General features: G+C 49.1%; 1 protein-coding gene and 1 non-coding gene across 8 annotated transcripts; both read left to right on the top strand.

Annotated features, from left to right (window-relative positions):
* The first annotated feature begins 283 nt into the window (after nucleotides 1-283).
* Nucleotides 284-8,546, top strand: MAGED2 (MAGE family member D2). Of its 7 annotated transcripts, none has more exons than XM_040466386.1 (13): nucleotides 284-397; nucleotides 1,903-1,976; nucleotides 2,361-2,813; nucleotides 3,416-3,724; nucleotides 3,844-3,907; nucleotides 4,165-4,244; nucleotides 4,775-4,869; nucleotides 5,576-5,655; nucleotides 5,749-5,791; nucleotides 6,115-6,177; nucleotides 7,299-7,413; nucleotides 7,804-8,222; nucleotides 8,412-8,546. In XM_040466386.1, the coding sequence occupies exons 2-12, from the start codon at nucleotides 1,932-1,934 to the stop codon at nucleotides 8,212-8,214; spliced, it is 1,758 nt and encodes a 585-aa protein (XP_040322320.1). In that variant the 5' UTR covers nucleotides 284-397; nucleotides 1,903-1,931; the 3' UTR covers nucleotides 8,215-8,222; nucleotides 8,412-8,546. The 7 variants fall into 7 exon arrangements, with proteins under 7 accessions (XP_040322320.1, XP_040322325.1, XP_040322318.1 ...); XM_040466391.1 differs by lacking the exon at nucleotides 284-397 and adding an exon at nucleotides 839-1,012 and having other exon boundaries at nucleotides 1,903-1,953; nucleotides 7,804-7,899; XM_040466384.1 differs by lacking the exon at nucleotides 284-397 and adding an exon at nucleotides 839-1,012 and having other exon boundaries at nucleotides 1,903-1,953.
* LOC121024070 (small nucleolar RNA SNORA11) lies at nucleotides 7,012-7,141 on the top strand. The gene has a single exon (XR_005787597.1). It is a non-coding gene; the product is annotated as a small nucleolar RNA SNORA11 (small nucleolar RNA).
* Nucleotides 8,547-10,831: the final 2,285 nt, after the last annotated feature.

The raw sequence follows: 10,831 nt of genomic DNA, 5'->3' as shown, positions 1-10,831 counted from the left end.
TTAACAGTGGTTATTTCTGGGAAATGAGATAAGAGTGGCCTTTCATTGGTATGTTACATATTTCTGCATTATTTGAATTTTCACAACACATTACCTTTGTAATAAGAAAAAAAATAAAGATATAAAAATAAATAAATTCAATGAATGAGTCGCTTTGAGGGGGTGGTTTTGGTTGGAAGGGCTGCAGACCGAGCCTGGTACAGTGGCATAAACACGGGCTTTGGCGTCAGACAGCCCTGAGCGGGGCCCCATTGCCCCACCCCCAAGGAAGGAGGGGGGTGGCAGGGGGCTGCGGAAAGGGGCTGGGCTGGGCTGGTTGCAGCTCTGGTCCAGGAGGCTGAGACTTTGAGAGGGACTGAGAGAGGGCAGACGCATTTGGGACTTGCTCGAGGACCAGGTAAGGGGCGTTGAGATTTTGGGTTTCCTGGCAGCCAGTAGTTTCAGCCCCCTCGAACCTATAGCCAGGCAGGTGGGCAATCTTTACTGCACCACTGCAGCTGAGGGAGAGATGACCTGGAGCTGGATGTAGGCAAAGAAGACTACTTAGAGTAGTAGGCGGTAGGACTATGGGTCAGAGATTAGTGGGGGGAGAAGAACGGGGTACCGGACTTGTTGGGTGGCTGACTGGGAGTATGAGGGGGAGGGGAACATTGAGGGAAAGTGTAAATCCAGAGAAGAAAATAGGAAATGCAGAGAAGGGTTAAGGAATACTAGGGAAGGGGGTGCATAGGTAACGCGGAGGAGGATGTAAGGAATGGAGATAGGGAATTCTGTGGGGTAAACAGGAAATGTGAGGGGTAATAGGGAGCAAGAAGCAAGGCTGAGGGAATACGGGGGTGGGGGGTGATAAGGAATGAGGAGCAGAGAGGGGGGAAGGGCAGACTGGCTGCGACGGAGGCCCCCTAGGGAGGCGGAAAGGGGCGGGACCATTTCCGGCCTAGAGCGGGGAGAGCAGTCTAGGAGTTTTGGAGGGCCTTGGAGAGTGGACGCACTCTTCTTTAAGGAGAAGGAGGTGAGCTGCGGGGCCCAGCTCTCGATCCGATGTCCAGTAGGGGCTCTGTGATCTACAGCCCAACCCTCTGGGATCTGGGGAAAACCTGCTGTAGGGACCGGATCGTACCGGATCCATCCGGATGGGAAGGGAGGGGACTGGACCCGGTTTGGCTGGGCCCAAGATGGAATCACTGGCTTCAGTCTGATTTGAGGAGGGGGTGTATTAAGGAAGGGGCGGAACCAAGATGTGCTTTGCCCCTGGTCGGAGGGGGCGTGTTGTGAAAAAGGGTGGGACCGGGCGGGCGGTACTGTGGACTTAGGGTGGGTATGAGTTGGGGGAGGGGCTGGGACCACCAGATACTGCGATAATTTTAGAGGGAGGCCTGTTGGGGAGGGGGCGGGGCGGAGTGGCACGGCGGACCTAAAGAAGGGCGTATGTTGGAAAGGGTTGTGGACAGAGGCCGGCCCATTGCGCATGCGCACTATGGATCTCTAGGAAGGGGCGTGTAAAGGGCCAGCTTGGAGACAGGGGCAAATGCCGAGTGCGCATGTGCACGGTGGACATCAAAGAAAGAGCTTGTGCTGGGAAAGCGGGTGGGGCTAAGGTGGGCCCTGCAACGAATGCGCATGCGTACTGTTGGCCTGCGGCTGGGGGGGGGGGGTGTATTGGGAAAAGGGGCGGGGTCCCCAGCTGCCGCGCTGGCACATCTTCCTGGAGGAGGGGAGGGTGCGGCTGCAGAGAATTGAGATCTAGACGCTCTGGATTACTGAATCTAAGAACGTAGTCTTTGGGGGTGGGGGAGGGGTTTGGGATTGGGGCCCTACAGAAAGTGAGGATCCGTTTCCAGGCAGAACTAGAGGGAGGACGTTCTGGAGGCTCCCCTTTTCACCCAAGCTTTCTCCCCTTAGGCTCAGCTCTTGCCAGGCCAACTTGAGACATGTCTGACACAAGCGAGAAAGGTACGGGTCCAACCCGCTTCCAGGTAAGGCCTCCTTCCTTCTTCTCCTTTGCTTCTTCTCCAACCCCTGTTGCTGCTTCAGTTCCCTTGGCACCACCCCCCCATCCTTGTCCTTTTTTACCCACTTTCTTGTCTGGGTGCCCCTCCCCCCACTCTGTAGAGGGAGGGAGGGAGGGAGGGAGGAAGGAAGGAAGGGAGGGAGGAAGGAAGGAGGGAGGGAGGGAGGGCAGACCAGCCATTCTTGTGCCATCACTTCCTGCTCAGAGGAAAGAGTGTGGGTTAGGTGGGCAGAGCACATCACAAGTAGGAGTTAGTATAGGTCAGAGAAGTGAGGCCTGGAATTTTGGAGCCACTTGCTTACTTGGGGGTGGGGAGAAAGTCTGTGAGCTTTCCTGCTTCCTCTTGCAGGCTGAAGCTTCAGAGGACAGTGGCTTGAAGATACAGAGCCTATTGACAGTGACCCAGAACTCGGAGGTCTCAGAGACACAGAAGACATCAAAGGCACCAGAGGTCTCAAAGGCCACAGAGGTCTCAAAGACTCCAGAGGTTCGGGAGACAGCTGCCACTCAGGCCTCACCTACCACTAAGCTGACTGATACCCAGGTTCTGGCAGCTGAAAAGAAGAGTCTAGCAGCTGACACCAAGATGCAGAGTGCTGACCCTCAGCCTGTGACACTGCCTGCCACTGAGACCAAAAAGGTCAGCTGTGTGGCTAATACAAAGGTCAATATAAAGGCCCTGGAGCCTGAGGATCCTGCCTCTCAGGCTTTGGCAGATGAACCTAAGCCTGAGGGTGCAGCTGCTCAGGTTCAGGAGAATCAGGATACTAGGCCCAAGGTCAAGGCCAAGAAAGCCAGAAAGGTAAGACCTCTGTAATCACACTCTTCCCTTTTCACTTCTCCCAGTTAGTTCATTTGTTTTGCAAACATTTAGAAAGTTTCCTGTGCTCATCAAGGCTGTGGGGGACAATAAGAGGAATGTGATACAATTTCTCTTTGCAGAGAGTTCACAGACTCGTGGAGAAATGAGATAGTACACATAGCTGCAATCTGAATATAAAGCAGTTTGTATTTACATAGTAGCTACCATGTGTTAGACCTTGAGCTAGGCACGTTCATACGGGTTATCTCATTAAATCCTGAGAATAATACAGTTTTATAGAGAAGGAAGCTGAGTCCCAGAGAGGTGGAATGACTTTTCCAGGGTGGTACAAGCAGGAGCAGTGGTGGACATCGGGAGAGGAGAATCCTCAGGCCCCATCCTTATGTTCCTTCTGGCCTGGTGAAGAGATGAAACTCCTGCCTGGAAGTCTGTGAAAAACAAACCCAAGACTCAACATGGCCAATATCTAGTCAGGCTGTTACTACATGGGTGGGATTAGAGGAACCTTCTGGAAAAAATAGGATGAGGGAGAAGGAACATCTACTTTATCTGACAATATTTTGCTCTCTCTATTAATGCAGGTGAAGCCTCTGAATGGTGAAGAGGATGGCAGCAGTGATCAGAGTCAGGCATCTGGAACCACAGCTGGCCGAAGGGTTTCAAAGGCCCTAATGGCCTCAATGGCCCGCAGGGCTTCAAGGGGCCCCATAGCCTTTTGGGCCCGCAGGGCATCAAGGACTCGGTTGGCTGCTTGGGCTCGGAGAGCTTTGCTCTCCCTGAGATCACCTAAGGCCCGTAGGGGCAAGGCTCGCCGCCGAGCTGCCAAGCTCCAGTCATCCCAGGAGCCTGAAACACCACCACCTCGGGATGTGGCCCTTTTGCAGGGGAGAGTAAGAACCCTGTTCTCTGTACTTTTCCTTATCTTACTGCCTTGCCTTCTTTTTCTGCCTTCCCCTCAAATCTTTTGCAAACGTATTTTGATCTTTCTACCTTTTTTTCCCTTGTCCAGGCAAACGATTTGGTAAAGTACCTCTTGGTTAAAGACCAGACAAAGATTCCCATCAAACGCTCAGGTAGCGTCCTGCTAACCCTCCATTCCCTAAACTGTGCTCTCCATTGCCCACTTTCCCATGTGCTGAGGACATTCCTTGCCCTTATGCTCCTACCTGTGTACTCCCAAAGTTCTAATTTGGCAGTGCTAGCATCTCTATTCATTATTTCAGAACTGTTTGTGCCACCCACAGCAGGGTTGTCAAAGGGTCTTTAGCTTGGGTTTTGGGCCACCTGGCTTCACTTCAGCTCAGCTTCTCGCAACATTCTCCCCTTGCAGACATGCTGAAGGACATCATCAAAGAATACACTGATGTGTACCCTGAAATCATTGAACGAGCAGGCTATTCCTTGGAGAAGGTGAAGTGGCAGCCATGGGGGATGGATGCAGTGGGGAAGCATTGAATTAAACAAGTGTACATGTGTCTTCTGGGGGTGGGACCGCTCACTAATTCAGTCCCATCACTGTGTGGATGGGTAGATAGTAGCCTAAGGAGGGGCTAGCCCATGGGTCTAGCCCAGGGTCACATAGCATGTCTGGCAAAAGCACAGCTAGGACCCAAGCCACCCAACTTAGTCCTGGTTTCTGTCTGCTGCTGTAGATGTCATGTAGTGTATTTCACATACTCACCTCTTTCCTTCCATTCCCCATTCTCTGTCTCCCTAGATTCCCGATAATCTCAGAGAAGATGCTGATAACAATAGTACATTTCTTACCTGTTTGCTGTGTGCTGATCACTTAACGTTTATGTACATTATTTCACTGACCCCTTCCCTCTATACACACACACATGCACACCCACACCCCCACATACCTAGGTACACGGGGAGCTGTGGGATGCCCAGGAAGCTGAATTTATGATCTCACAAGCTGTTCTCCCCATCCATAGGTATTTGGGATTCAGTTGAAGGAAATTGATAAGAATGACCACTTGTACATTCTTCTCAGCACCTTAGAGCCCACTGATGCAGGCATACTGGGAACGTAAGCTGGGAAAGGGCTGGGGTGGGAGGGAGGCTCTGCTTCTGTCTATGGCACTACCCCATCCCTGTCAACTCTCCCCACATCTCCTTAGAGAGGCAGGAAGACAGGGCCTGAAAAGCTCCTCTTTCAGTTCACACATAGTTGGAGCCCTGCACATGGTAGTGGTGCTTGATTATGATTGAATGAAGGTGTAGAAGCCTGAAGCAGTGCATTCCTACTATCCAGTTTTCTGTTTTTTCCAGAAGCTTCCCAGGAAAGTAGACCTGTCATTGCTTGTCTCTTCTTACTGGCTTTAGTAGAGTGGTTCTCAAAGGAAAGTTTCCTGGTGTGGGTAAATCATGATGCTTACAGGACAGGAACATCACTGGGGCTGTGCCTAGAATTTTCTTGGGGCAGAGGGATCTGGGAGAAAAAGGTGGGACTCACGCTGGCTGGGTGCCTGGGTTGTACCAGGTTTCAGGCATTCTTCCATCGTCTCAGCAACTGAGGTAGGGAGGATTGGATTTTCCCATTTTACTGAATAGGAGACTGAGGCTCAAGAGTCTAAGTGCCTTGCCCAGGGTCACATAGAGCTTGAAGCATAGACTGGGCAGAATTCTCTCATGTCTGAGGAATCTGGGAGAGGCTAGCCTAGTGAACTGACTGGTGTGTTTTTTGCAGATGGCTGCTGGACATAAACCTCCTCTCTACCCTGTTATTTTCCTAGGACTAAGGATTCACCAAAGCTGGGTCTCCTCATGGTGCTTCTTAGCATCATCTTTATGAATGGAAATCGGTCCAGTGAGGGTGAGTGGCTGGGCATGCAGCTGAATGGGTGGCCACAGTTGGAATTCCACATGTTCATTTTCTGTCCCTGTCTCTTCTTGCCTCCCCTTGCAGCTGTCATCTGGGAGGTGCTGCGCAAGCTGGGGCTGCGCCCTGGGTATGATTGGGCTCTTTCAGTGCTTGCTGTCCATGTTGTCCTTTGACAAGAGAGGAGTCCCAGGATTGCATCAGTCTGGTGGTCTGGTGGAATAGATGGAAGTGCTAGTAGAGGGTCCAGGGTTCTGACCTGGGTGGATGGGGAAATGTTCCTAAACTCTCTGCCCCCGTCCCACTATCTCTTGGGCTTCTGTGGAGTTTTCCTCTTGTGCTAACAGTCTCTTTTCCGTGTTGAAAATGCCTCTGCATACTTCTGGGAAGTGCCATATCTGATTGATTGATTGATTGATTGACTTATTGATGGATTTTTCTTTCTGCTATCAGGATACATCACTCACTTTTTGGGGATGTGAAGAAGCTTATTACTGATGAGTTCGTGAAGCAGAAGTAAGTGTGTGTCTGGTGATGGTGTGTTCCATGTGTTTTGCCTGTTTTCAGAGCTGAGTGATTAAGCTATAGTGCATGTGTGTGTGTGTGATTAGGCATGTGTATATGTGTGTGTGTGGCAGATGGTAGGTAGCTTATTTCTGAGGTAGAGTGAGCAGGAGGACACATTTTCTGACCGAAATGTACTCTCACTTATGCCCTCAGTGCAATTTCTTCAAGGTAGGGATTGTCATTACCAATGTTGTGCATGTGAGTAAACTGAGGTTCAGAAAGGTGAAGTAATTTGCTTAAGGGGTTGCACAGGTAGCAAATGGAAGAGTCATATTTAGGTACTGGCCCCAGTGCCTTGGTTATTTTTTACTGTGCTAACCAGGGCTTTATAGAAATTAATGTCCATAAAGAAATGCCATAGAATCATAGCTTTAGGCAGCCAAGTACTATGCTGGGGCTTGACTTGTGCATCTCATTTCATTTTCATAACTACCGTATACCCAGTATAGGTGCTGCCATCCCATCCCCATTGTCAGTTGAGGGACCTGGGTCTCAGAGAGTGGAAGTCTGATTGTGGCCCTGGCTGGTAAGGGGCCCATTTGGTCACGGAGCCCTCTTCACTTTCTAGCCAGGGCCCATTGTGTCTGTGGTTCTTAGCACATGTGCACTCATACAGAGACATTAGCATGCACCTGCATGTGTGTGTGCATACACATGTACACACACACAGTTGGGAGTATGCACAAAATACGCTACTCTTGGTGGACTATTTCTTCTCTTTATAGTCATTTTCTATGGTGGACTGTCCCAGGGCTCCCCAGGTTACAGACATGACCCAGTGGTGGGGTGTGCTCAGAGCAGGGGCCCTGAAGAAATGGCTCCTCTGTTTACAACACACCCAGCAAGAATCTGGGTTCATTGTGACAAAGGGCACAGAAGTTGTGGCCTTCTTATGAGCAGATACTCTACATGTATCTCATCTTGCACCTCCACATGGCTTCTGGGCAGGACCAATGGGATAGGGCTCCATATTGGAAGAAAAGCTATAGTATATAGTGGGGATGTCCAGTCCATACATGGGTGGGCTGTAGTTGTCGTAGACATAAAGGCTTTCAACTTCTCTTTTCAAGGTACTTGGACTATGCCAGAGTCCCTAATAGCAATCCCCCTGAGTATGAATTCTTCTGGGGCCTGCGCTCCTACTATGAGACCAGCAAGATGAAAGTCCTCAAGTTTGCCTGCAAGGTAATTGGATCGCTGCCCAAGCTTGGCATATCAAGAGCATGGGGTGCCACTGGCTAAAGTAGGCTGTGTGTGTAGCAGCCTGCAGCTCATACATGAACATTCTGAAGCCTCTGTTAATGTGCCATTTATCTGAATCATTTAATTTGTACAACTAACGTCATTACCCTATACCAGATGAGAAAACTCAGACTCACAGAATTTATTAGATAACATGTCCAAGGTCACAGAGCTAATAAGGGTCAGAGCAGGGATGGAATGTTAGGTACGTAATTACTGTAGTATTTATTACATTGCTATTATTGTGTAGGGCACGTAACATGGTGCCTAGCATAAAGTAGGTGCTCACTTCTTAGATTCTGATCCTTCTGATGGTTGTTATTTCTGTTTCAGGTACAAAAGAAGGATCCCAAGGAATGGGCAGCTCAGTACCGAGAGGCAATGGAAGCAGATATGAAGGCTGCTGCCGAGGCTGCAGCTGAAGCCAAGGCGAGAGCTGAGATTAGAGCTCGAATGGGCATTGGGCTTGGCTCTGAAAATGCTGCTGGGCCCTGCAACTGGGACGAAGCTGATATTGGACCCTGGGCCAAAGCCCGGATCCAGGCGGGAGCTGAAGCTAAAGCCAAAGCCCAAGAGAGTGGTGGTACTAGCTCTGGTGCTAGTGCCAGTGCTAGTGCCAGTGGTGGCTTTGGTGCCAGTGCCAGCCTAACTGCTACTCTCACATTTGGGCTCTTCGCGGGCCTTGGTGGAGCTGGTGCCAGCACCAGTGGCAGCTCTGGTGCCTGTGGTTTCTCCTATAAGTGAGATTTCAGGTATCTACTTAGACTGGGTCTGGACAGCTTGGGCCTATGGGGTTGGGATGAGGAACTGGCTGGTTATAGGAAGGCCAAGGTTGCAGGACCGTATGGAGCATATGGGAAAACCCCATGATTAGCATTTTATTCTTTCCCTTTTGATGGTTATCAGTTGACTTTTTCAATTTATTTTACTTGTGTTTTCAGATATTCCTAATCCCAGCAGTCTTTCTCTTCGAGCCAGGGTGCATCCTCAGAAACCTACTCAACACAGCACTCTAGGCAGCCACTATCAATCAATTGAAGTCGACACTCTCCATTAAATCTACTTGCCATTTCTGAGTTTGTTGCTTTTTTTTTTTTTTGGTGGGCTATCACATTTTGGTATGACATTTAAAATTGGAAGAGTTTCTGCCTCAATCTATATTTATTGGATTCAGGGGAGCAAAATTAGCATGCCTCTCTGGGATAATTTGGGTCCTAGCTGTAGTCAGCAGTACAGGCAGGATTGCAGTGGGGTGGGGAGTCAGGATTGTAAGCACAGAGGACACACTTTGAAGGAGTGAAGTGGGCAAGTCTGGAGCAGAAAGCAGAGGTAGAGGAGACTGGGCATCAAGTATAGTCTCTGTTTTTGAGAAATGTGGATGAGACAAGGAGGAGAGAGATAGATACTTAAGGGAGATAAGGGAATAAGTGAAGATTTTCTTGGGAAAGGAAAGAGAAGTTTAAGCAGGCAGGAGCCGATAGAGAGGGAGATGTTAAAGATTGACTCATGTAGCCCTGAGGAGGTAACAGTGTAAGGCCTGGGATAAGGGACTGTCAAGAAAGGACTTGGAGAGGGGACTGTGGAAAGATGACAGGCATTAGGGAGGCCCCATTGGAGGATGGAACCCATGATTTTTGGGAGACCTTTCCTCCATGGCAAGGTGGTCACTAATCTTGGAATCAAGAAGATTAGTTCGTTTATCTCAAGGTTTTGGTTCTGGAATAAGGACACAAGATCAAAGACAGTGACTATATGGGTCTGTATCTTCATTACTGTGTGCACGGTGCCTGACACAGTAAATAAACAGAATGGTGGAAGAGATGGATCGTGGGACCCAGGGAGGCTTGGGGAGGAAGATGAGGAAATTAGGAGACAGTATAGGAGACTTGAAGCCTATGAACAGGGCAGAATGTTAAAGAAGTATATCAAGTAATCAAGTGCCTGCTATATGTCTGGCAGTGTTCTAGGTATCTGCGAAGAGGTGTTGACAGAACTGGAAGGATGAACTAGGGCACTAGTCCTATGGTCAGACAGTAAGATGATTGTATTTAAGAAGATAGAGCAGACAGAAAGTGATGGTAAGGCCCAAGGAATGGGTGCTTAAAGGGGAGTGAAGACATTTCCTAGAGATGAGGGAGGGGTCAATAGGCTGGGAGAACAGGGTGTTGGTTGGGTTATTCATGTGGACAGTGAAATCACCAGGGATGGTGGCAGGAGTTGCGGTAGGGAGGAACACTTGGAACCATGTGCTAAAGTACACTTGTGTGGTTGAAATTGCCCTCCCAGCTACACTGCCCACTAAGGGATAGGACCCTCAGACAATCCAAGATCCACCTTCACCCTGTTTGGGAGAGTATTTCCCTGGACCTTTCTCCAGGAATCCCCAACCCTCTAGTCCCCCAATACCAGACCCCTAATCGCTGGGATAGAATCTTATGGAGGACAGAGTGATGGCTTTCTCTTCCCTCCTGTAAACTCATCAATAAAGGAACAATGTAAAACAAAACCCACCTCCATTTAAAGCAAGGCAGCTCCTTGACTGGCCATGAACCAAGACTTGCTTTCGGCGCTGAGGTGTTTTTCACTGGAAGTAGAGGTTCTTCCATTGATTTCTTGGACCATGGTTTCCTAAGGGGCTGGGTAATACCCAGGAGAGGTAGACAAGGTCAGAAACAGCTTAGGCTTAGGAAGGACTCTTTAGTGGATGGGTACTGTGTCCAGGGACCCCCTCAGATCTCCAGGTGATGTCTATCTGAAATGGAATGGGGAGGTGATGGGGTCTGACAAGGAACTTGTCATAATTCTAATAATTCAGTTAAAAGTGCTTGATAGAATTAAGAGTGTATCATAGTCTTGGGAGAACTCTGCCCTTTCCCCTTCCCTCTGTAGACCAGTGGGCTTGCAGGGCTCTCCACCTCTTCTCCCTTCATGCAAGGCCTAAAATTTGACAGGACATGGGGTTGGCTTATTTCTCCCCAAATGTAAGGACTGAAGACATGTGGAGCAGGGGGAAAGAGATCAAGTCTGGTTCCACACAAGTGGGGAGTGGCCAGAGCTGGGAAGACTAAATAGGGACAGACTCCAGTTCATGTTTTTGCCACTTATCAACTTGGAGGCCACTACTACAATGAATAAACTCCCACAATTTTTGTTTTTTCTTTCACTATATCATTTATTAACTCGAGACTATATTATACCTCTTCCCCTTGGCTAGGAGGTGAAAGAGCTCTTAGAGTAGTTTTCTCCACCTACTTTTCATTATAACTCTTTAAGAAGCCTTTTTTGATATGTTGTTCTAATTGCTGTTGCTCACTCCCATGAAATATATTGTGGGAGTTTATTCATTGTAGTAGTGGCCTCC

This window comes from Herpailurus yagouaroundi, unplaced genomic scaffold, assembly GCF_014898765.1.
Source record: "Herpailurus yagouaroundi ecotype Mexico unplaced genomic scaffold, PumYag 46750, whole genome shotgun sequence".
NCBI classification, from domain to species: domain Eukaryota; kingdom Metazoa; phylum Chordata; class Mammalia; order Carnivora; family Felidae; genus Herpailurus; species Herpailurus yagouaroundi.
Note: the sequence above shows the minus strand (reverse complement) of the source record. Positions and strands in the feature narration are given on the sequence as shown.